The sequence below is a fragment of the Diceros bicornis genome, chromosome X, assembly GCF_020826845.1.
Source record: "Diceros bicornis minor isolate mBicDic1 chromosome X, mDicBic1.mat.cur, whole genome shotgun sequence".
Taxonomy (NCBI): Eukaryota; Metazoa; Chordata; class Mammalia; order Perissodactyla; family Rhinocerotidae; genus Diceros; species Diceros bicornis.
The window spans coordinates 46,369,992-46,396,625 of record NC_080781.1 but is presented as its reverse complement, the minus strand read 5'-3'; the positions used below and the strand labels follow the sequence as shown (position 1 = coordinate 46,396,625).

Here is a 26,634-nt window from a genome sequence, read left to right as displayed (position 1 = left end):
AATGTGGATAGTAAAATCCTGCAAGGATATAAAACACACAGAGAACTCTGCCTAGTTATTTCTGCTTGGTATAACCAAATATCGACTCCACTTACCTAGGAGGAAGAGTGATGGGCCATAGTATTCTGCATTGCTGATGATGTGTTTCAGGGAGGTAGGCAGAGAACCATCCATCACTAAAAGAAAAGTGAACATTAAGGAGAATATGATCAGTCTGGGAGTAGTTTGATGGGTGGGGACAATGGAGCAATATATTACATATACCACACTGTAGTAAACATAGTCTGTGTTGATTCCAATCTAATGGCCTCTACTCGTCTCCTCCTCATATTCTATTATTTATTCCTTGTCCATGCGATAATCTTTTAACAGTGGGTCAAACAATAAAAGAATACAGACACAGAGAGACAGAGTGGGGTAGCAGGTTGGAAGCGAGCAGAATCAAAAGCTGGAAAAAGAAAAAAATAGGTGAATCATTATGAAAACAGCTAAATGATCTTTCGGTCTATGGAAAGAGACACTAAACGACTAAAAACTAATCAAAATAGCATGGCCTTTTCCTAAGCCTGCCTTGTAAAAAAGGAGTAGTGTCGGGAAGTATGAAAAGAACCGATCTTTGAGAGTCAAACATCCTTCAAGAAAGTATCTGGAATCAAGTACCATGTCGTATGCCATCTGAGAAAGCAGGATCTTGAATGGCCTTTTTGAGGAAATTCAACATGGATTTGAGAAGTGCTGCTCGTTGTGGAATACACTGGACGCCTGGTAAGGGAGAAAGAGGATTACACTGGGTTCACCATCAGACCACAATGAGCAGGCACATAAAACAAATTTTTAAGAGACGCATATACACTATAGCAACGCTAGCAGACATTTGAAGTGAGCTCTCTGGATGTTGGGAAGAATACTTACCTAAGCTATGAAACCGGAAAAATAAATCACCAAGGACTGCACAAAACTAATAGTAAAATTAAAAGCCTATAAAGTAAAATTACAAAGTAAAAAGATTAACTCTGATCCTCAGTTCCTGTTTTAGATATTATCTGCCTTCCAATATGGCTATTTTGATAAAATAATTAACGTGAGAGTAGTTAGAAAACTATAAAATATTATGAAATAAATGTTAATACAAGAAAACAGATACCAGAATGGCAAAGCAACACGCATAGTCATAAGAGGCAAACCTCCAAATGCACCACTTAATCTCCCCCCAAAGCACTCTTATTCGCTAGTTTATTAATTCAATCAGTATGAAAGACTGTGCATCTATGTGTCCACGCACCAGGACGGGGGCCAGGGCCAGAGGAGATGCCAGTGCTGCTGCTGGAACTTGCCCTTAATTCAACATCCAACCGGTGTTCCATAGAAATGGATAAGCCCGAACTACTTTCCATAGTCACATCTGCAACTAAAGTAAAAGTTATGATAAAGAAACTAGTTAGATTAAAAGGTACCACCAAAACAAAGACTGTTTGAGAAATTTTTTTCCACTTAGGCGAAATGAATGATATTTAAATGAAGAAGGATTAGGATATTGAAACCTGAAATGAAAATATAGGCTTTCCATAAACAAATAGAAAGTTATTTAACATCACTAGTTATTCAAGATATGCAAATTAAAAACAATCCTACAAAAGGAGTCCTTCAATATTTCTCACCCACCAAATTTGGGAGGAAAAAAGGTAGTAACTAAAACATGCAATTTCATATACTACTGGTGGGTAGTAAACAGACAGTAGGTAGAGCTCTTTGGGAGGGTAACTTAATAAATATAAAAAGCATTAAGACATTAATACTCAATATACTGATACAGAAGGATGTCTATGATACATTGAATGAACAATGTTAAGTTGATCAGTATGTTAATGATCTCATCTTCCTCTTTTAAAAAACTATACACTTATGTCAACATATATTTGAACATGCATAAAAAAGACTGGAAAGAACTACACCAAAATAGTAGCTATGGTGGGTGGGAAGTGAGCATTCATTTCTACGTTATACACTTGAATAGAATAATTTTAATTAACTGAGTACAACATACACAATTACTTGTTACAATTTATAAAATAAAGCTCCATTAGTGATAACACTGCTTACATTTTAAAATACTTTCTTCCAATCTTTTTTATACATATACAAACATACATACATGTGTCTACATATATATGGGAAGCACAAACTCATGGTTTTGTAACTTGCTTTACATTGAATATAAAATTTTCTCTGAGTACATCAGGATCACCTGGATTGGTTGTTAAAATGCAGATTTCCTGGTCTTAACTTGCAAACTTTCTGAATCAAGCATTGCAGACAGGGTCTAAATTTTTAGCAAGAACTTTAACTTATTCTTATAAAGTTTGACAACCATTGATTTATAATGAACAGTGAGTCTTTAAATAGTCTTCTACATCACACTATTTAGTAGATGTCACATTTTAATCAATACTCTGGGATCTCACCCATTAACTCAAATGCCAGCTTGCCCATAATAGACTAGAGAGAGAAATTGGGTAAAGGCACTTTCAAGGACAGCAACGTACATAGATAATCACGTTCAGAAAAAAAGATAGAACGAGGCAACCTATAGATATTTAATGTCAAGAATGAAAGCATTATAAAGTCTAATACCTTTATTACAAGCTTGATAACAGATACCTGTAATGACATCCTGGGTCATCAAGATAAGATTAACTGAAATTCTAAGAGAGCTGTTTGGGAAAACAGTTTTTTATTTTTCGTACTATTATTATGAACTATGCATGAGTGGGGACCAGGGAGGTTTAAAAAACAGGACACACATGATGCACCCAAAGATTAAGAATATCTGATCTTCTATCTTTCTGATTTTATAATTTAAAAGTTGTTCCCTATCCCACTTTTTCATCTCTCCTCTCCCTTCTCAAAATAGCCAGATGGTTTCAGAAGCTCCCGTTTTAGAGTTCACATTCTCTTTATCTTTCCCAAACACATATTTAAACACCTATGATTTATCAGGCACTGCTGGAGATACAGCAGTGAACAAAAGAGTATCCTGATCTCATGGAGCTTACATTTTAGTGAGAATAAGAAGATAACGAACCAATACTCAAGAAAACAACTAAGTTTTGAAATAAAACAAATTAACATCATAGAGGGCTCTACTGCAGCTCTACCACCTGCTTCACCTTCTGTCTCTCTTCCCAACAACTTGTGCCCCCCTTTTCTAATTATCCTCGTGAAAACCAATGTACAAATCATTCATGCAGAAAAAAACTGTTTTGTTGCCAAAAATATATACTCAAGTCAGTCACGCACTTTAGAATTTATGAAGAATGAAAATTGGGGTTGGATGACAGGAAAACGCCAAGCACAAAAATACTGACTTAGTAACTGTTAATTACCATCCATATCAGTTTCCATTTCTTCTCCTTCTTGTGCAGTACTGGGTCTCTGGATCTTGGGCTTGATCACAAATGGACATTCTTTTCGGCACAAATCTACTTCATGCTACAATCAAGGGAAAAGTAGTAAGAAAAGCCTACATATATACCAGGGATTAAAAATAATTATTATGAAAGAATGTCACAGGCAGATTACAGAATTGGTTTCTAAAACAGAAGAGGGATGAGATGGCTCTTTAGGGTTATTAGGGTAGTTCCTAGGCTCAGCTCTCACTGGGTCTAAGTCTACAAAAAGTGCTCCTTGTATAATAATACCTCAAGTCTATAAATGAAAATAGAAAGTCCACTATGGGATTGAAAAGCTGCCATGTCCAGGTTGGTGATGAGGTCAACCACTCTGACGGCTCTGGTGACAAATGTTATCTGGTCCTGTTCATCACCAAGAAACTTTATGACCTATCAGGGAGAGAAAAAGAGGAAAAACCAATCAAACGAAAAGACACAAAGCTGTAAACAATGTACTCTTTTGGAAACATGCAGTCTAGGGTCTCAGGGAGGCAGAACAGTATAGGAGAAAAAAACATTTGTTTGATTTTTAGTGCTTGTCAAATTATAGCTCTATCACTTCTGGGACTCAGCCTCCTGAGGTAATGGGAACATAAATTACTTTTCAGGATTAAATAAAATATTCAGGGAGAAAAAAGCTGATGCTCAGTGCCTAGCACATAGTAAAGCCTATTACCAAAGTAGCATAATTTACAAAGTACCTTTAACACATATTTTCTTCAGGGTCACACCTAAGATGTGGCAATGTCTTGACTAGTACCCAGGGCCTCCTGACTATCACACCATACTGGACTATGATTAATTCTTAATAATGGAGATAGCTTCTCTTAAAAGTTGTTCATGAGATAACTAGAAGGTCAAACTAGAAAAATTAAGTATAACATTTTCTGGGTAAGCTTTCTTATGCTACCTGCTCTAACTGTGAACCACTCCAAACTTGTAACTCTATACCCTCTGAAGTTGATTTCCCCACAAATGTATTAAAAAAAAAAAGTAGAGCACCTTCAATAAGGCTTCCATCATTCCACAGGAGACCAGGGCTTCGCCACCAGCATCATAGCTGGCCAGATGGTATAAAAAAGAGAAGAGAGCAGTGGCAAACTGGTGAGGGTATGGATCCATGGAAGGATCTACAAGGGAGGTTGGGAGAGGGAGACAAAGAGCAAGCTCAGAATTTGGTGTTAAGCTGGCAGGATGCTGAACGAAGGCAGACAAGCAAAGGGAGGGGTTCTTCTTGTTGCCTAGAATAATAATCCATCAAAACTTACCAATCATGGCCTGGATACAGTTCCGCACAAGTACAGGCAAAAATCCATGATAGGAGGCAGTTCCAGTACAGTCAATAATACTGCTGAGTTTGGGAGTTCTCTCCAAGTGGACAATTGATGTTAATGTTCGTAAAGAAGCAGCTTTAATCTCCTATGAAAACAGAAGGTAAACACAGGATGTGTTAAATAAGAAGTGGATGACCGAACCAAGTTGCTAATACCCAAACTCTAAAATTTAAGTCCTTCTACTGGTAATTGCTTGGGGGAGATGATGGAGGTCTATTGATAATAACATTGAAAATCTAGCATCTGTTAACTTTTTAGCTAAACATCCAAAGAAGAAGCAGCAAAAGGGTCAAGTTTCCCTCTTGGGGTTCATTCTAAACCCCTGGGAAAAAGCAAAAGGCAAATAAATATATATGAGCCTGATATACACAAGACAATATTAACAAATACTTACCATAAGCTGCTTATCTGTTATCTGAAGGACATCTACCAACTCCTCTATCAACCCATTATACAAGATACTGTTTGCTGACTCCTGCAAGGCATTGGAATACACTGCAAAAGGAGAAATAAACACTTTAGGCAAGAAGGCAGTGGTCAAGCCACTGCCCAATGACAAACCTTTTGGCATCTATTGGTTCTGGGGAAGAATTTCCTTCCACCCAGCACTGGAGGGCAGAATCACTGAATTCTAGAGGATCAGCTCAAGTATGGTGATAAGCTCTAAATACCCACCAAACTGACAGATTCTCCTATTAATGGTACTGGTTGTCAAAAGCAAGGATTTTTGTGAATGGAAGTATGAAAAGAGCATGAAGAGTTAAATTTTTTTTTTTTGCTGAGGAAGATTAGCCCTGAGCTAACACCTGTTGCCAATCCTCCTCTTTTTGCTGAGGAAGATTGGCCCTAAGCTAACATCCATGCCCATCTTCCTCTACTTTATATGTGGGACGCCTTCTACAGCATTGCTTGATGAGCAGTGCCTGGGTCCGCACCCGGGATCCAAACCAGCAAAACCCGGGCCACCGAAGTGGAGAGCATGAACTTAACCACTACGCCACCCGGCCAGTCCCACGAGTTAATTTTTTATAACATCACTACTTGATATGATAATTCTATTATGCCTTGGACATAGACTTGCATTTTAGTTTCTTGATATGCTTCTCTTTTTCACTGGAAATACTTATACAAGCTGTAAAGAACATAATTTATGGACTATTGCAGACTAAGTCAGAAACTTGTATGACACTGGAGTAAAAGTTGAGAACGCATATAATCCACTTTCAATGAATCGCACACAGAGATAATACTGAACATAGTCCCCTGAAGTACAAACTAATGGGATTTGAGGACATTCACTCAGTTTTCAACAAACATTTCCTGAGCACCCACTAACATGCCAGAAGCCATACTAGGTATAAGCACAAACGAAGAGTAGGAATTTCCCTTCAAGGAACTCATAGTTTAAAAGAATAGACAAACAAGTAATAACATAATGAAGGTTAATAATATTAACAGCAACTACTATTTTATACCTTCTATGTGCCTGGCCTGTGCTAGATGCTTTACAGGTTTCCATTTAATTCTCAGATCAGCGTATAAAGTATCATCCCAATATTAAGTGAGGAAACTGAGGCCAAAAGGATAAACATGTGGCAGATAATCTGCAGAGTCAGGGTGAGAGGCCAGGACTGATTCCAAAACCAGTGTGCTTTCTACCCTACCACCCGACAGTAAAAGTAAAATGCACAGTATTGACTACTTAACAGATACTTTCTGACTTATTTCAAAATTATACTCCTGAAGGGACAGAAGAAGAAGACGAAATGGCAAGAGGAAGAATAGGGGCCAAGGGAGATGACTACCTGAACACCCATAAAAAGAAAATAAAAAGACCAAAATCAAGACTAAGCCCATGTGTTACGTCAATAAGCATCATATCCTCTTTCTGATCCAACATTAAAAGGGCTTAAGAATGATGAATACAGTGAACACTAGGAATGCTGGCAATTTTACTATTTAACTTGCCACCTAGGTAACTACAATAAGCCTCATAGCAACCAAGACAGATGAAGTTCAAAGGAAATCAAGTCTAAACTGCCTAATCAGGGTCTTTTAATTATACATTGTTGTGTTCTTACCTAATATAGATATTGCATGCAGCCTAGCCTGAACAGCTTGCAATCGCTTCCTGTGATTAGAAAAGCCATGGGCCAGGCGTATGTGTGTAAATAACAGCATCTGTAGAGACATAAGACCTAAATTAGGAAATCAATGGAAAAGGTGACTACACTTTTTGAGGGCTAAATCTTACCTATTGGGCTACTTGGTAAAATGGTTTACTGTTGCTATTTGTTAAGGTATCAAACAGAACGGTTCCACTCTGAGGTTAGCTGACAAAATGGGAGCAATAGAACAGAAGCTCACGGAATCCTAATACCCAAACATAAGCCAAGAACTATCACTATACTGACAGGCAACGAATTGGAGACATCCAGCAAGAGTTCTGATTGTTATTAATCAAATTAAATATTTTATCACCATCACAATGAGCAGAAAAAAATAACACAACTAAATGTTTTCTCTTTTGGTATCCAAAGTATTGAGCTACCACCACTTATTTAGATACTCAGGGTGAGTAAGGCAGCTTGTTTTCCTCAAATTCGCATAAGGACCTAGAAGTTAGTTAAGTACTGGGCTCATAAAAGATGAGGAAACTAAGGCTCATAGAGGCTAAGTAATTTGCCCATGATCTGACTCCATTCTTTCTGCTATGCTGTCTCCCAGCTCAGCACATTAATCTATATGGATAACAACCACACCCTTTAATACTTTTAGGACATATCATACCTGCTTATCCTTAGGAATGCTGTACATTTTGGTAAGAGATTCCATGATTTCAGAAGGGCTTTCTGAAATCTACATTAAAAAAAAAAAAAAAAAAGTTAGGAACAAAAAGCAAACCAAATGTTAGGAAACCAGTCCATAGTCAAAGATTCCTCTTACCTTGTCAAGTTGCTCTATGTGAATATAATGTAGTGTGTTACTAGTTGTCTGAAATTAAAAAGGAGAGTTGTTAGGAGTCACTGCATACCTTAGCTTCCTCTGCCATAGAACTGCAAGAATTGTCTGAAAACCAAGATGTCACCCTAGGTTGAAACCTAACTGAGTACTCTTAAAATCAAGGTACCTTTAGAGTTCCTCAAAATACCAATTTTATATACAGAATATTCTCAGGCAAGCTTCTTTGAAACCAGTAGTATCAAAATACAACGCACATAGCCAGACACATTTCATATTCTTCCTTGTCCCTTTTTAACCTCCACTGACTTAATTCAACGGACTCTGTATTCATAGTAAAGACTGAATCCATGAAAATGATTTCTCTCTAAATATGCATTAGAGCTATTTTCAAGGCACCATTAATCTAGAAAGACTATGTATGTATTTATGTATTTATTATGTATTGTAGGTAGAAGAAAAAAAAGATCTTATTCACTAGGCCACTTCTAAACCAAACTGAATTTTAGTATCTCCTCAAAGAATATGGAATGACCAGATAATTGAAGCAGGACCCTGTAAGCAATATACAGACTTCTTGCAGGCTGGCTTAAGTAGAGAAAGTTGAGCCACCACTATCCAGACTATTATACTGTGTGTTGCAATTCTCAATTGAGATCGACAAAAATATACAAGTCATAGCAGTGCCCCTTAAAGGGAGTCCTGTCTTTTAGCAGCTCCAACATAAGTAAGAGCCAAACCTATCAGAGCCGGGCATACAATGAACACTTATTCCTGAGCAACTGGTAGGTATATTTACCTTGGGAGGGCAGGAATGTAGCTCAAAATCATTCCCTCATTTAACCGAGGAATCCTAGAAAAGTCAACCCCACTTACAGTAGATCATAGACTCTATCAGAACAAGTCTGAATGAGACTCACCCTTTTCTCAATTTTGACCTCGGCCCCAGGGTCTGCATAGAATTCAAAGTGTAGTGTAGTTGCACTGGGTGGGTATTTCTGTGTATAAAGCACATGAAAGAATCAAATACCATCTTCTCCCAAATCTTCCTTCAAAGTCTTAGTCACTTGTCCAACTCATTGTGAAGCAGAATGAGTAGTGTAGTCAGCAGCTACAGTGCCTTCACTCCTTGTCTTAGCAGAGCTCAGATGTCTTGTAACAAAACAGAATCAGGAAGATGGAGCCCAGAGCTCCAAAAGCTTTCATATTTCTTACTTATGAGTTACCAGTTGCCCTTTCTTTCAAGAGATCAATTTTGATTGTAGCTGTTCTCAAGAGGGAAAAGCCAAGCAAGTCTGCCAAACAGTAATGAATAAGAATCCAAGAAATGATGAAGGACAAATACAAGGGGTAGGTACCAGCTTGAGAACGGAAAAGAACATTCTTATGTAAACCTCAGCGTATATCATCACCCTTTGGAATATTTTATTCAAAATACGCCTCATGGGCGTACCTTCATAATTCTTCAAATACTCCCTTCCATACCATTCTATACCACTTCTCATGATATCCAATTGCTTTTCTGCAGAGGTATATACCAAGACATTACAAATCAGACCCTGAAAACAAATCCTCTTTAACTCTAGAAAACCAACATGAAAATCAAAGTTAAGTCCGCAACAGCATGCCCATTAAAATGTATCCTTGAAAGAAACCAGTAGCAGTGGTTGACTCTGAGGATGGAGAATTATTGTATACTCCTTTATACTCTCAGAATATTTTAACATGTATATGTATTACTTCCTTTTACAGTACACATCATATTCTTCAAAGTCTGATGACATGCCAAATATCAATAAATAAAAGGATGTGTGATTTCTTAACACAGGCTGCGACCAAAATGGGTTTAACAGACATCATGCAAGCCTAGCAGAGTGTATCATACTGTTTTGCCCAAGGGGCAAAGAACAAGCTTGATATACATAAGGAGGCTCAGAATTAACCAACTAAACTTTAAGGTGAAAAATCATTTTCTCCGAATTAGAATTCCAAACTGAATACTCTTTAAGATTTATGTAGCTTTGATTATTAAACAAACACTCACCTCCCATCTGATCCAATATCCATTAATATAATGCACACTAAAGAAAGTATACCAGCTAAGATGGAAAAGTAATTTGTTCTAACTTGTCGTTTTCTATGACCAGAAAAAGAGCCATTCTCCAGGGGGAAAAAGGCTTGCTAAGATAAATTCACTAAATTTCACCGTAGCCATTTGTCCTATACATGACAAACTGACAAAAGAAACAGTACATCTGCTGGAAAATATAGTTGCATCTTGGCACAGAACTGTTATAACAACCCCAATTGGGCCTTGTGGTTCCACAGCAACATACCAAAGGAGAGGGGAGGATGGCCTGAGCTTATAACCTAAGCATGGGTGAAAAGTACGAGCAGAACAGGGCATAGGGGTAAACATGAAAAGCACACAGAACATTATAAGCTCTCAATAATCCTAAGGGCAGAACTGCTCTCCAGGCAGCCATTCTTTAAATCACGCCAGACTGCCAAGAGTTCCAATAGTTCCAATGAGAGAATGCAAGCAAATGCACTTTCTGGAATTATTCATCACTTTCAAACTGACTCACCAAATGTAGCTTCCTACTCAAGAGCTGAGTATGAACATACACACTATTTCTGAGATTCTTCATCTACTGCCAGTAAATTGAGGGCCCATGGATTTCTAGACAAGGTGTGCTATGTCTCAACTGATCTCAGGTTCCTCAAAGATCCTGATGTGAAATGGCACTTTATATACCATATATTCATTGTAAACTAGGGCTCATGAAGAGACCACACACAGCTCTGCCAAAAGACACACATATGCCAAAGAGTTACTTACCATCATATGCAAGTCTCTGCAACATTCTGCGAGTCCAAAGCCATTCTCCTTTCCACCCCAGCTCTTGGAAAAGGAAAAATACAGTGTTAAAACAGTGCTTAAGGTAGCCAGGCATATAAAGTATTTAAGAGTATGTGGCTGCTTGGAACAAAGTGTTGAGAAGATATCCAATATGAAAGTCAAACAAAGAGAGGGAGCAAATATAAGCAAGGACTTAAGACTTAAGGCAAGAAAGACTGCCTAAAGGTGATTTCTCCAATGAGATCAACTTCACTGTTCTGTGAGGATGCTACTGGGAAGAACATAAGCAGCTATTGCAAGCGATTGCATTCTACATGCATACAGTCATGCTTGCTGACAGGTCAGCCTTGTCCCATCAGGCCTTCAGTACTATACTATGCTTTCCATGCTTAGCTTGCTCACCTCTCACTAGGTGGAATCACATGCTCTCCAGTTCCTCACTTTTTGACATGAGCGAAGTGGCAAAGCAGAAGATTCTGCATTGCTTACTACTACTGTACTCTGCTACCACAAAGTCTTATCTTCAACAAGTACTTGCCCCTAAGGTAATGGGGGAGAATGGCTCAATTGTACACTACTATTGGCCCCAAATCCAAAACTCCGGCCATATAATTTTGCTTAACAACTACCCTATATTTTCAATAGCATTTGTAGTATCAATCATTTTCGCCTAATTTGCAACTCTCCCAGGAGTAAGGTGGGCATTTGTTGAAAACATTCAAGAGTAAATGCATTAGTCCCTGCTTCCTGGGACAAGGCATACAGTTGGGGTAAACAATAGACAAACTGAAAAGCTTCAGAAGAAAGGCTAGGGAATGAGATGCTTTGGGGAATGTAGGCTTTGAAAAGCTCCACATATTCCTGGGAATCTAGAAGACCACATCTATGTGCAAGGCTGAGTACATTCTCAGAAAAGACCTGAGAAGGCCCTAAGTTCCCACAATTCTGGGCTAATCATCAGGCTCTGTTGCAAGCCAGAAGTAAAGGCTAAGGCAGAGTTGTCAAATTCCTGGTTGACTATCGAAGATATTGAGCATTGATATTGAAGATATCAACATACACACAAAAACCACCTGCAAAGATTGGGAGATTTCTGTTGTTGGTTCTAAGAGTTTAAGGCAAAACACTAGCTGACCACTAAGCTAAAAGAACAGAGACTTCAATGACCACACAAAACAAAGCATTATGAAATCCATTTAGGAAAGTCTAAACAAACAACAACAAACCCTGGGGAGGAGTGAGAATCTGATTTCCAGAGTTGCCATATTATAATATTCAAATGTCTATTATTCAACAAAAAAATGAGTCATGCAAAGAAACAAGACACTATTAAAACAAAGGAAAAAATAAATTATAGCAACATGAGGAGTGATGTCAGCAAGATGGCCAAATAAGACATCTCTTGCTACCCTGCACCCCAACAACAACAATTTGTTGGGGTGGAAGATAAAGGTTAAAGGACAAAAGCATTAAAAAAAATAAGAGCTAAAATAATTTGTTAATGAATACACAATGTAAAAACAAGTAAATTGTGACATCAAAAACATAAAATGGAGGTGGGGGAGTAAAAGGGTAGAGTTTTTGTATGTGAACAAAGTCAAGGCTCATGGTAACCACAAAGCAAAAACCTAAAATAGATACACAAAAGATAAACAGAAGGGAATCAAAGCATACTACTATGAAAAACCATCAATTCACAAAAGAAGGCAGCAAGAGAAGAAGAAAAGACAAGGGAAATACAAAATAGCCAGAAAACAATTAATAAGATGGCATTACTAAGTCCTTTCCTATCAATAATTACTCTAAATGTAGAAGGACTGATTTTCCAATCAAAAGGCATAGAGCGACTGAAGGGTTTTAAAAAGAGATCCAAGTATATGCAGCCTACAAGAGACTCACTTCAGCTTTAAGGATACACAGGCTTAAAGTGACGGGATGGAAAAAGATAGTCCATGCAAGTGGAAGCCAAAAAAGAGCTGAGGTAGCTATACCTATATCAAACAAAATAGGCTTTAACTCAAAACCTGTAATGAGAGACAAAGGTCATTATATTTAACGATCAAGGGTCAATTCAAAGAGGATATAACAATTGTAAATCATATGCACACAGTATCAGAGCACCTCAATGTATTAAGCAAATACTAACAGAGCTGAAGGGAGAAATAGACAACAATACAATAATAGTAGGGGATGTTAATACCCCACTTTAAACAATGGATAGACAGAAAATCAATCCAAGGAAATGGTGGACTTAACTATACTTTAGACCAATGGACATACCAGGCATATACGGAACATTTCCTCCAACAGCAGAATACATACTCTTCTCAAATGCACATTGAACATTCTCCTGGATAGATTATATGATGGGTCACAAAACAATTCTTAGTAAATTTAAGGAGACTGAAATCATACTGAGTATCTTTCCTCACCACAATGATATAAAACTAGAAATTAGTAAAAGGAAGAAAATTGGAAAATTCACAAATATGTAGAAATTAAACACTACACTCCTGAACAACCAATGGGTCAAAAGAAGAAATCAAAGGGAAATTCAAAAACATCTTGAGACAAATGAAAATGGAAACACAACATATCAAAACTTATGGGAAGCACCAAAAGCAGTTCTAAGAGGGAAGTTTACAGGGATAAATGCCTACATTAAGAAACAAAAAAGATCTCAAATAAACAACCTAATTTTATACCTCAAGGAACTAGAACAAGAACAAACTAAGCCCAAAGTTAGTAGAAGGAAATAACAAAGATCAGAGCAGAAATAAATGAAACAGACACCAGAAAAACAATAGAAAAGATCAATGAAAATAAGCTGCTGTTTTGAAAAGATAAACAAAATAGACAAAACTTTAGCTAGACTAAAAGCGAAGACTCAAATAAATAAAATTAGAAATGAAAGAGGAAACATTAAAACTGATACCATAGAGATACAAAGGATCATAAGAGACTACCATGAACAAATCACCAACAGATTAGATAACAAAATGCCAACAAATTGGATAACTTAGAAGAATTGGGTAAACTCCTAGAAACATAACCTACTAAGACTGAATCATAAAGAAATAGAAAATATGAACAGATCAATAATGAGTAAGGAGATTGAATCAATCATCAAAAAATACTCAACAAAGAAAAGCCCAGGACCAGATGGTTTCCCTGGTAAACTCCACCAAACATTTAAAGAAAAATTAAGACCAATCCTTCTCAAATTCTTACCAAAAAATTGAAGAGAGGGGAACACTTCCAAACTCATTTTACAAGGCCAGAATTACACTGATAACAAAGCCAGATAAGGACATTACAAGAAAAGAAAACTACAGGCCAATATCCATGATGAACACAGATGCAAAAATCGTCATCAAAATACTACCAAACCAAATTGAATAGCACATTAAAAGGATCATACACCATTATCGAGTGGGATCTATCCCTGGGATGCAACGATGGTTAAACATACGCAAATCTATAAATGTGATACACGACATTAACAAAACGAAAAGACAAAATCTGTCTGATCATCTCAACAGATGCAGAAAAAGCATTTGACAAAACTCAACATCCTTTCATAATAAAAACTCATAAACTGGGGTATAGAAGATAAAGGCCATATATGATAAGCCCACAGCTAACATCATACTCTGTGGTAAAAGAATGAAAGCTTTCCCTCTAAGATGAAGAACAAGACAAGGGTGCCCACTCTTACCATTCTATTCAACATAATACTGGAAGTCCTAGACAGAGTAATTAGGCAAGAAAAAGAAATAAAAGACATCCAATTTGGAAAGAAGTAAAATTCTCTCCACTTGCAGATGATATAATCTTATGTGTAGAAAACCCTAAAGAATCCACCAAAAAACTGTCAGAATCAATACATTCATTAAAGTTGCAGGGTACAAAAATCAATATACAGAAATTAGTCACATTTCTATACACTAACAGCAAACTATCTGATAAAGAAATAAAGAAAACAATCCCATTTACAACAGCATCCAAAACAGTATAATACTTAGAAATAAATTTAACCAAGAAAGTGAAAGATCTGTACACTGAAAACTGTAAAACGCTGAAGAAGGAAATTAAAGAAGACACAAATGAAAAGATACCTGTTCAAGGATCAAAAAATTTAATATTGTTAAAATGTCCATACTACCCAAACCAATCCACAGATTCAATGTAATCACTATCAAAATTCCAATGACAGGGCTGGCCCCGCGGCTTAGCGGTTAAGTGCGCGCGCTCCGCTGCTGGTGGCCCAGGTTCAGATTCCGGGCGCACACCGACGCACCGCTTCTCCGGCCATGCTGAGGCCACGTCCCACATACAGCAACTAGAAGGATGTGCAGCTATGACATACAACTACCTACTGGGGCTTTGGGGAAAAATAAATAAATAAATAAAATTTAAAAAATTCCAATGACATTTTTCATAGAAGTATAAAAAACAATCCTCCAATTTGTATGGAAACACAAGACTCCAAATAGCTAAAGCAATCCTGAGGAAGAACAACAAAGCTAGAGGTATCACAATTTCTGATTTCAAACATTATTACAAAGCTATAATAATCAAAACGGTATGATATTGAAATAAAAAGAGACACAGAGATCAATGGAACAGAATCAAGAAGCCCAGAAATAAACCCTTACGTATATAGTCAACTAACATTTGAAAGGGAGCCAAAAATAATCAATGGAGACAGCACAGTCTCTTCAAAAAATGGTGCTGAGAAAACTGGATAACCACATGCAAATAAATGAAATCAGACCCTTATCTTACACCACTCAAAAAAACGAACTTGAAATGGATTAAAGATTTCAACATAAGACCTGAGAGTGTAAAATTCCTAAAAGAAAACATAGGATAAAAGCTCCATGACACTGGTCTGGGTAACAATTTTTTGGCTATGACATCAAAAGCACAAGCAACAAAGGCAAAAATAAAGAAGTGAGACCATATCAAACTCAAAAGCTTCCGCACAGCAAAAGAAATAAAATGAAAAGGCAACCTACAGAATAGGAGAAAATACTTGCAAACTGTATCTGATAAGGAATTACCATCCAAAAATATACAAAGAACTCATACAACTCAATGACAAAAAAAAAAATCTGATTTAAAAATGGGCAGAAGAACTGAATAGACATTTTTCCAAAGAAGACATACTAATGGCCAAGAGGTACATGACATGGTGCTCAATATTACTAATCATCAGGGAAATGTAAATCATAACCACAATGAGATACCACCTCACACCTGTTAGAATGGCTATTGTAAGAAAGACACGAGATAAGTATTGGCAAAGATTTGGAGAAAAGGGGACCCTTGCGCATTGTTGGTGGGAATGTAAATTGGTACAGCCACTATGAAAAACAGTATGGAGGTTCCTCAAAAAATTAAAAAATGGAATGACCATGTGATCCAGCAATCCTAGTTCTGGGTATATACCTAAAGGAACTGAAATCAGGACATCGAAGAGATATATTTGCACTCCTATATTCACTGCAACATTATTCATACTAGCTAAGGTATGGAAACAACCTAAGTGTCCATAAATGGACGAATGGATAAAGAAGATGTGGTATATATACACACACAAACAGTGGAATATTATTTGGCCATGAGAAAGAAAATTTTGCCTTTTGTGACAACATGGATGGACCTTGAGGGCAGTTTAGTATGTGAAATAAGTCAGACGGAGAAAGATAATTACTATAAGATATCACTTATATGTGGAATCTAAAAAAGCTGAACTCAAAAACAGAGTAAAATGGTGGTTGCCAGGGGCTGGAGGTGGGAGGAAATGGGGAGATACTGGTCAAAAGGTACAAACTTGCAGTTGTTACATGATGAATTCAAATCTGGAGATCTAATTACAGCAGGGTTACCATAGTTAACAATATTGTATTATATACTTCAAAGTTGCTAAGAGAGTAAAAAATTTACTTTCACCACAAAAAGGAAATGATAATTATGTGAGGTGATGGAGGTGTTAATTAATCCTACTGTACTAATCATTTTGCAATATATAAGTGTATCAAATCATCATGTTGTATACCTCAAACTTTAAAGCTGGAAAAAAACAAATTAATAGAAACTGTTCCTGAGCAAGTCCAGACATTGGACTTACTAGGGCAGACTTTAAATCAACTATTTTAAATATGCTCAAAGAACTAAAGGAAATCATATACAAAGAACTAAAGGAAACCATGAGAACGATGTCTCATCAAGTAAAGAACATTAATAAAGATTTAAATAAAAAAGGAAGCAAATAGAAATTCTGGAGCTGAAAAGCACAATAACAGAAATGAAAAATTCACTAGAGCCGTTCAAACAGCAGATGTAGTAAGCAGGGAGAAGAATGAATCAATGAACCTAATTAAATACATAGAATGTCAAAGGGTAATATGTGCTACAGAGAAAAATAAAGCATAAAAGGGTGATAGGGAGTATGGAGGGTGTTATAATTTTAAAATAGGATGGTAGGGAAGACCTCACTGAGATGAGGGAGCAAGTCATAGAGACAACTGGGAATGTAGCTGTGTAGAGGCCCTGCAGCAAGAGTGTCTGGCACTGTCCAGTTAAGCAAAGGGGCCAGGTACCTGGAATGGACTGAGCCTGGGGAGAAAGAAATGGGAGGTGAGGTCAGAAGTTTGATTTTGTACACATTACAATTGAGGTGTCTATTCGATATCCAGTAGACATTTTGAGAAGGCAGTAAATTTATGAGTTTGAGGTTCAAGGAAAACAGATACAATTTTGGAAGCCAGTGGTCCTTAAAACCATGAAACTCCATGAGATCACCTAGGCAGAACGTAGCTGGATGAGAAAAGGAGCCTGGGGTGGAGCCCTGAGCCACTCTAACACTCAGAAGCTGAGCAGAGGAGGAGGCATCAGCCAAGCGGACGCAGAAGGGCAGCCATGGAGTTCCAGGTGGATCAGGAGGGTGGTTTGGAAGCCAACAATATTGTCTAGTCTTTAAAAATGTTATTTTCAAAGAATATTTGATGCTGTGGGAAAATACTAACTATAGGTTATGGGGGGGGAGCAGAATATGAAACACAACGTTAACAGTTATTTTTTCTACATGGTGGTGGTTGAGGATTATTGTTCTTTTCTTTACAATCGTCTGTATTTTCTTAATTTTCAACACTGAATATGTATTACTTTTGCAAAAATTCTGAGGCAAATATATTGGAAAATAAATATTGGAAAGTGAAAAGAAAAAAAAATCAATGAACCTGAAGATAGGTCAATTGAGATTATCCCAGTCTAAAGAGTAGAAAGAAAAAAACCTAGAAGTCCAAGAGATCTGTGGGACTCCATCAAGTGTACCAACATATGCATAATGGAAGTCCCAGAAGGAGAGGAGAAAAAGGAGTAGAGAGATTATTCAAAGAAATAATGGCCAAAACCATCTTAATTTTGACAAACAGGATGAATCTACAAATCCAAAAAGCTCAAGGAACTCCAACAGGCCAAACCAACAGAGATCCACAGAAAGACACAGTATAATCAAATTGTCAAAGGTCAAGACAGAGAATCTTGAAAGCAGCAAGAGAAAAGTGACTAGTCATACACAAGGGATCTTCAATGAGATCAAAAGCTGATTTCTCATCAGAAACCATGGAGGTCAGAATTCAGTGGGAAGACATATTCAAAGTGTTAAAAGAAAAGAACTGCCAGTCAACAATTCTATATCTGGCACAACTCTCAAAAATGTAGGAGAAATTAAAGACATTCTCAGATAAAAGCTGAGGGAGCTTGTCGCTAGTAGACCTGCCCACAAGAAAAGCTAAAGGGAGTCCTTCAGGCTGAAATGAAAGGGCACGAGACAGTAACCTGACTCCATATGAAGAAATAAAGAACACCAGTAAGGTAACTATATAGATAAATATAAAAGTCAGTATTAAAGTATTTTTGGTTTATAACTCCTCTTGTTTTCTGTGTGTTTTAAAAGACAAGTATATAAACAGTAATTATACATATATGCTGATGGGTACACAATGTACAAAGATGTAATTTGTGGCAACAACAACATAAAGTGGGGAGAACAGAGATATGCATGAGTGAAGTTTTGGTCTACTGTTAAAACTAAGTTGGTAGGGGCTGGCCTCGTGGCTTAGCAGTTAAGTGCACGGGCTCCGCTACTGGTGGCCCGGGTTTGGATCCCGGGCGTGCACCGATGCACCGCTTGTCCGGCTATGCTGAGGCGGTGTCCCGCATACAGCAACTAGAAGGATGTGCAACTATGACATACAACTATCTACTGGGGCTTTGGGGGAGAAAAAGGGAAAAGGAGGAGGAGGATTGGCATGGATGTTAGCTCAGGGTTGATCTTCCTCACACACACACAAAAAAACTAAGTTGGTATTAATTCAAACTAACTTTCATTAATTAAGATGTTTCCCCTGTAATTCACAGGGGAAACAATAACAACTAGACAAAAGATACACAAGAAAATAGAAGACCTGAACATTAACTAGACCTAATAGGTATATATAGAACAGTCCACCTAACAGCAAAATACACATGCTTCTCAAGTACATACAAAACATTCTCCTGAATAGATCATAAGTTAGGCCATAAAATAAACTTTAAGAAATTTAAAAAGAATAAAATCATACAAAGAGTATCTTCTCCAACAACAATGGAAAGAAACTGGAAATCTGTAAGAGAAGGAAATCTGGAAATTTCACAGACACGTGGAAATTAAATAACACACTCCTAACAACCAATGGGTGAAAGAAGAAATCACAAGGGAAATCAGAAAATTCTTTGAGATGAATGAAAATGAAAACAAGACATAACAAAACTTATGGGATACACTGAAAGCAGTGCCTAGAGGGAAATTTACGGCTGTAATTGCCTATATTTAAAAAGAAAGCTCTCAAATCAGTAACCTAACTTTTCACCTTAGGGAACTCGGAAAAAAAGAGCAAACTAAACCCAAAGTAAACAGAAAGAAGGAAATAGTAAAAAATTAGAGCAGAGATAAATGAAACAGAAAATAGAAAAACAGATAGAATCGACTAAACCAAATTTGGTTCTTTGAAAAGATCTAAAAAATAGACAAACCTTTAGCTAGACTGACCAAGAAAAAAAACATTCTTGCTTTCTCCTGCTCTTACTTTTAAAATATGCATATAGACAGAAGGAACCAGTGAAAAGGGAAAGATTTAAGACACCTAGCTATTATGTTCGTCTTCAACAACACCCGGCACAAGTTACTTGATTTTTCTGATCTTTACCTCAAAACTGAGCCTATGTGATTTTTCCGATCTTTACGTCAAAACTGAGCCTATGTATAAAATTGAGAAAATGATGCTTGTAGTATCTTTCTGAAGATTAAATGAGACAAGAATGTGTCAAGTACAAGGTCCAACATTCATTAAGAACTTGTACTTTCAGCATGATCAGCATTAAACCTAGGAATTTTATTTATGACCTCATTTAGTTTAATCCTAAAAACGATGAGGTAGATATTATAATCTCCAATTCACAGATACATAAACTGCAACTAATTTGATCTGCTGACAGAACTAGGTCCGATTTCTAAACCCAGATTCTTAACCACATGCAAGTGAATTATGTGTTTGTTGTACAGGGCAAGGATGACAAAAGGAATTGAGACTCAGGAAGCTGTCTAAAAAATGAAGAGACATGAACCAAAATGTCTATGAAGACCACTGTTATAAGAACTGGAGTTACATATCAAAAGGAAGATGTATGGGAAAGCAGCCCATATAAACAAGTTACATTTTTAGAGAAATTTTACATTTCAGAGAAAAATGAAGTTTTAAAATTTAATGTGGGGGGGGGTAATTAGAAATGACAGCATTAATACTATACACCTAGCATATTACCTCTAAATTTCAAAAACCTATAAGATTCTTTTATTTGTAATAGCAAAGCATCAAGTACATAATACATTAGCAAAGGCAGCAATGTACTACACACATCAAGAACCCAAATTGTCCAGGACTAGAAATCAACCTTTAATCTACAGTGTCTATGTTAGCCCAATTCAAAACAAAGAGAAGCACATCCGTCCAAGTTAAAAGGAATCCAAAATACAAAGGAACATAACAGTAATCATTTAAGCAATCCTTCCTGGTCATAGAATGATCCAAGGGAAGAAAAGAACGTAATAATCCTGAACCACCCAAAAACAATAACAGGAAAAATTCCCACACTTTTACATATGTGTGCCACGTGAAAGTACAGCCTGCACTTAACTTTTACTTTCTAAATGGTCAGAACACTTAATTTAATAAAACTATGAAATATTAGTATGTGATAATCAGCCTAAAAGTAGGATGCTATAATTTGACAAGATATTAATTCTGATAGGTGCTCTTGTGGCTCTAATCAAAGTACCAAATTAACTCTAGAGTGCTCTTCTTCCATTCCCAAATGTAAAACTTATTTGGAAATCTCAAAACCATTTGATATGGTACAACCCTTGGAAAGGGCATGGCAGGTGTAAGCAAATATATCAGGTTTCAAACTCCAGTTCCATCACTTCCTAATTGTGAGAATTATGAGCAAATCACATCACCTTCCTTAACCTCATACTCTTCATCTGTAAAATGAGGATAAGAATTCTTACCCTCAGAGTATTAAGAGTATTATATACAATATATATTAAATTGGGTAATAACTAAACTATAGTACATACAAACGAGTATTATAGTCACCAAAAATACATCTGCAAAGAGTCATTACCAACTCTCACATTTAATTATGAAAGTAATATATAATACACTGTAGCTATAAAATATTCAAGTAGAGAATAAAAAAGTGAAACTCACCCACCACCATCTCCCCAAATTCAATTTCCTTTCTCTAAGTTACTATTAGATATGTAACTTTCTGAACTTTTTAAAGATAGTTTTACTTTTGGACTTTTTCCAAACAATGGTGCAATGAGAATACTTATGCATACATTTTTGTGCACATCTGAGTATGTTTATAACATGATTTCCTTAAAATAGAACGACTGGGTGAAATAATATGTACACATTTTTCAATAACAGGTGCTGCCAAATGAGCCTATAAAAGGGCATTCATACACCAACAGTCTCTAAGAACCTGTTTCCCCACAACCTAGCCAATACTAGATATTGCCAATCTAACGGTTAAAAATAATCTCACTTTAATGTACATTTCTCGATTATTCCTAGTGTAAACTTTTCATGTTTTACTGGCCAATTTTAAAGAAATATCTCATATTCCTCTGTGAACTGTGTGCTCATATGCTTTCGTATATTATTCTACTGGGTTGCTTAGATTTTTATTGATTTGTAGGAGCTGTTTACATATTGAGTATTATTCCTTTGTTGTATATATTGCAAATATTTTTTCCCAGTTTAAGATGTCATCTTTCTTTTATTTATGACTATATTACCATACAGAAGTTTTCACATTTGCACATAATGAAATTCGTCAATTTTTTAAATGGTTTCCAGGTTTCTTGACTTTCTTAGGAAATCCTTCCTCATGAAAGATGTTAAAAGTTGCTTGTATTCACCTCTAAATATGTTTCTAGGATTTATGTGACTACTGTGAAGAAATGATCTAAACACATTTTCCCCTCAAACAGCCAACTGTCCTACTGTTTGGATCATAAGCAACATGAAGCTTACTATTTCATTCTGCAGATATATTTGTTTATTCTGGTGCCAATTCAAAAACTTGAAATTACTATGGCTTTACGAAATTTTGTTATGTGATACAGCAAATGACCCCGATTCTTTATCAGTGTTTCCTTAGATATTTTCGTGCATTTCCACTTTCCAGTTGATGCGATTAACAGACCTCCACTTAACCAATTTGACAGATTAACAGCATTCTCCATGCCTTCTGTAAAACATATTGACTGATGCAGCCTGCTGCAGGCACTCTTTTGCTTCCATCAGTTATCTGTATGTGTACCAAGTCAGGTGTGTTTGTCCCCAAACTCATTCATGTCAGTTGTATGTATTATAATCATGTTATTTTAAATACTATGTAAAACAATGATTTAAACTGAAAAGGGAATTATTCTATAAAAACTAAGTTGAATATTTTGCAAAGACTAAAAAGCAGGATGCAAAAATAAAAATACTTTCAAATTAGAGAAAAGAGATTCAGGGGTAAATTATAAAAATTTATAATCCTGGGGGCCGGCCCTGTGGCATAGCGGTTTAGTGCACACGCTCCGCTGCTGGCAGCCTGGGTTCGGATCCTGGGCACGCACCAACAACCACTTGTCAGGCTATGCTGTGGCGGCGTCCCACATAAAGCAGAGGAAGATGGGCAAGGATGTTAGCTCAGGGCTGATCTTCCTCACACACACACAAAAAATTATAATTCTATATTCAGGTTCCTTTACAAACTAAAGTCTTCACATTTTTGCTCCACTTTAAAGAAATCACAGATTATAGTTATAGCATACGTAAGATAACAGACTGTTTCTTACTCAAAGTAAAGTGCTTGGCCCTACATATATAGACAGGTAATGGAATTGACATTTATGTTTTAGTTTTCAGGAAATGGTATGTATTAATCACTTTTCAAAAAAAGTTTCTGCTTTAACAAGATTTTTAAAAATAATTAACCTACTGGGGTGGGCCCAGTGGCATAGGGGTTAAGTTCGCGCGTTCCACTTCAGCAGCCCAGGGTTCGCCGGTTCGGATCCTGGGCGCAGACCTACTCACCGCTCATCAAGCCATGCTGAGGTGGCATCACACACGGAAGAGCTACAACTCTACAACTATGATATACAACTATGTACTGGGGCTTTGGGGAGAAAAAAAAAAAAGAGGAAGATTGGCAACAGATGTTAGCACAGGCCCAATCTTCTTCAAAAAGAAAAAAAAAGAGGAAGACTGGAAACAGATGTTAGCTCAGGGCGAGTCCTCCTCAGGAAAAAACAAAAATATAACTAACCTACCAACTACTGGCCCTAATTTCAAAGAGGGCTTCTTCTATATAGACTCTTACCATGCAAAAAATGCTATCCGTCCCTGTTAACAAATTTAGACCATCTTTTAAATCTGTTAAGTAAAGGTTTAGTTTTGTTATAACAGATCTTAAATAGCATTTGTTAGGTTTAGTTTCTTTTACTTATTTATGTAAACCATCTGTCCCATTATTGCCCATTCACATTCCTTTCTCCTTGCCAAAGGCAACACTTTTCACTTCTGATATCTATCCTTTAATTTTTGTTTTCTCAAAACTGTATGTTTGTTTGTGTGCACATTTTTAAGTTTCAGAAATGGTACTGAGCGTTAAACATTTTTTTAACTGCTCTCCCTACCCAGCACTATTTTTGTTTTTAAAGATAATATCAAAGGGTGTTTTTATTTATTTTTTTGTGAGGAAGACCGGCCCTGAGCTAACATCTATTGCCAATTCTCCTCCTTCTTTTCCCTTTTCCTCCCCAAAGCCCCAGTAGATAGTTCTATGTCATAGTTGCACATCCTTCTAGTTGCTGTATGTGGGACGCGGCCTCAGCATGGCTGGACAAGCGGTGCGTCGGTGCGCACCTGGGATCCGAACCCGGGCCGCCAGTAGCGGAGCACGCGCACTTAACCGCTAAGCCATGGGGCCGGCCCCCATCAGCACTATTTTTAAAAGCTATTAATGTTGCTATGTGTATTTTTTGGTCCACTGCTGCTAACTGCTACACAGTCCATAATATGCCGGCACTGCACTTTACTTATCCAATCTACTAATAATGGACACCCAGGTTGCCTCCACCTTCATTACCACAATGATGCAATATTCTCACAGATGTCACCTTATGGAATAATGTGATATCATCTTTGGGATATACAGTTAGCCCTTGAGCATCCACGGATTTTGGTATCCCCAGGGAGTCCTGGAACCAATCCCCTGTGGATACCAAGAGATAACTATATACCCAGGAGTACCAGTCTACACTCCCATCAGCAATGCCTAGGTGTTCCTATAGCTTCACAGGCCTGCTAGCACTTACCATTATACAGCTTTTCTAATTTCTGCTAATCTGATACAGCTTTATAAAGCTGGATCTCATTTTATTTGTATTTCTCTAATTACTAACGAGTTTAAGCATCTATTCACATGCTGAATTCCCTGGTCTGAGAACTGTCTATCCATATCCTTTGTTTATCCTTGTTGACTTGGAGGAGTTTCTTGGATATTCTACATTAACAGTTCCTTGTCAGTTTTAAAACATTGCTAAACACCTCTCAATCTATCACCGGTCTGTTAACTTCTGTCCTTGGCAGTGCTGCTCAATGTCCACACACCAGCTGCTATTCCACCAACTGTTCATGGATAGTTTGTTTGTGAATGTGTTACTGGTCCATGACAAAATGAGTTTGCACAAGAATGTTATTCAACCACATCAGTAAGTACACTGTTCAGCTCAACTGGCATTTTTTTTTTTTATATCATTTTTTTTTTTTTTTTGTGAGGAGATCAGCCCTGAGCTAACATCCGCCAATTCTCCTCTTTTTTTTTTTTTTTTTGCTGAGGAAGACGGCCCTGGGCTAACATCTGTGCCTATCTTCCTCCACTTTATATGGGACGCCGCCACAGCATGGCCCACCAAGCAGTGCGTCGGTGCGCGCGCGGGATCCGAACCAGCGAACCCCGGGCCGCCGCAGCGGAGCGCGCGCACCCAACCGCTTGCGCCACCGGGCCGGCCCCTCAACTGGCATTTTTGATGAAGGAAGTAGTGTGCTGATTTACATTCCGGTATAAGCGCCTTAGGAGTAGCACTGAGCTATAATGTTTTTCAATGGAAAGGAAGTCTTAATTTTGTATTATAAAATTCAAATTTTTACCAAATGGTTTATGCTTTGGGGTTTTTAAGAAGTCCTCCCCAACCAGCAGATCACAATATAACCTACACGATCTTCTCTTAAATTTATAGTTGTACCCAATATGGCTTAAAGACACTACACTTGTTGATACTATGAATGGGGTCTTGTTTCCAATCATTTTCTAACTCTATACTCCTAATGCATGGAGGAGCTATTTGTTTCTGTATATTGATCATTTACTTGGCTACTTCACTGTACTTTTATTAGTTCTAACAAGTTTATATTGTCTCCCTAGAACACCAAGACTCAATCCTATCACCTACAAATAATAAGTTTTCTCTTTTATTATGTATCCTTCATTTCTTTCTTTTCTGTTGTATTGGTTAGGACCTCTACTACAAATTTAAGTGGTAGAAGTAAAAAGTGGCATTTTTGTGTGACTTTTGAATTCAATGGCAATGCGTCAGTCTCCCCATTATGACTTCTCGTAGATAATTTATAAATTTAAAGTTTCTTTTCCTAGCTTCCTAAGAGTTTATATTAGTTTTTACTGATGGGCTGAATTTTATCAAATGCTTTTGAAGCATCTATTGAGATACGGCTTCTTTTTCCTTTTAACTGTTACTTGGGGTTCCAATGTTGAACTGTCCTGCATTTTTGTAATAACGTGAAAATGCTTACAATATGTTAAGAAAACAGGTCGCATTCCTTGTACGTACATATTTGCAAATCCAAGAAGAAAATACGCTCAAATTTTAAAGGAGGCCCCATCTGGAGGATATACAGGTGATTAATATTCTCTTTATACTTTCCTATATGTCTTAGAATTTTCATAATACTTTACATTGTCATACAAAAACTGTTTTTACACAATCATGCACCTGAAAATAGCCTGAAACTTATAGTATTTGTGAGGTAACCATTAATCAACTCTTAAAAAGTCAGCCTTGAGAGTGACATCAGCATCACGGCGGAGTGAGCTTTCCCGTGAATTCTTCCCCCACAAGATACAATAAAAGCAACAGCCACAGACCAACAACGGAATCCCAGACAGTGAAAAGCTAGAGCGGAGGGATCCACACTGCCGCACATCTGAGAGCGGAACGTGCTGGGGCCCCGGAGGAAGTGGGGAGAGGTAAGGAGAACTCCGCTCCCTCCCCATCAGATCAGCGATCCGGTCCGCGCGGCTCCCAGAGAGGGGGGAGGGGCGGCCCTCGGCGGGA

The 26,634-nt window shown here is 37.3% G+C and overlaps 1 protein-coding gene across 12 annotated transcripts in view; it reads right to left on the bottom strand.

Annotated features, from left to right (window-relative positions):
- Window positions 1-26,634, bottom strand: part of HUWE1 (HECT, UBA and WWE domain containing E3 ubiquitin protein ligase 1) — a 161,602-nt gene that overhangs the window by 89,990 nt on the left and 44,978 nt on the right. For 10 of the 12 annotated variants that reach the window (XM_058535926.1, XM_058535934.1, XM_058535935.1 and 7 more), the window contains 13 exons: window positions 10,587-10,649; window positions 8,665-8,742; window positions 7,730-7,777; window positions 7,574-7,642; window positions 6,865-6,964; window positions 5,178-5,299; window positions 4,718-4,868; window positions 4,452-4,579; window positions 3,699-3,839; window positions 3,384-3,489; window positions 1,283-1,408; window positions 661-762; window positions 96-176 (listed from right to left, as the gene is read on the bottom strand). In XM_058535926.1, the coding sequence (XP_058391909.1) occupies window positions 96-176; window positions 661-762; window positions 1,283-1,408; window positions 3,384-3,489; window positions 3,699-3,839; window positions 4,452-4,579; window positions 4,718-4,868; window positions 5,178-5,299; window positions 6,865-6,964; window positions 7,574-7,642; window positions 7,730-7,777; window positions 8,665-8,742; window positions 10,587-10,649 (1,315 nt within the window). The remainder of the gene's footprint in view (window positions 1-95; window positions 177-660; window positions 763-1,282; window positions 1,409-3,383; window positions 3,490-3,698; window positions 3,840-4,451; window positions 4,580-4,717; window positions 4,869-5,177; window positions 5,300-6,864; window positions 6,965-7,573; window positions 7,643-7,729; window positions 7,778-8,664; window positions 8,743-10,586; window positions 10,650-26,634) is intronic. The other 2 variants (XM_058535932.1, XM_058535937.1) reach the window with 1 other exon arrangement.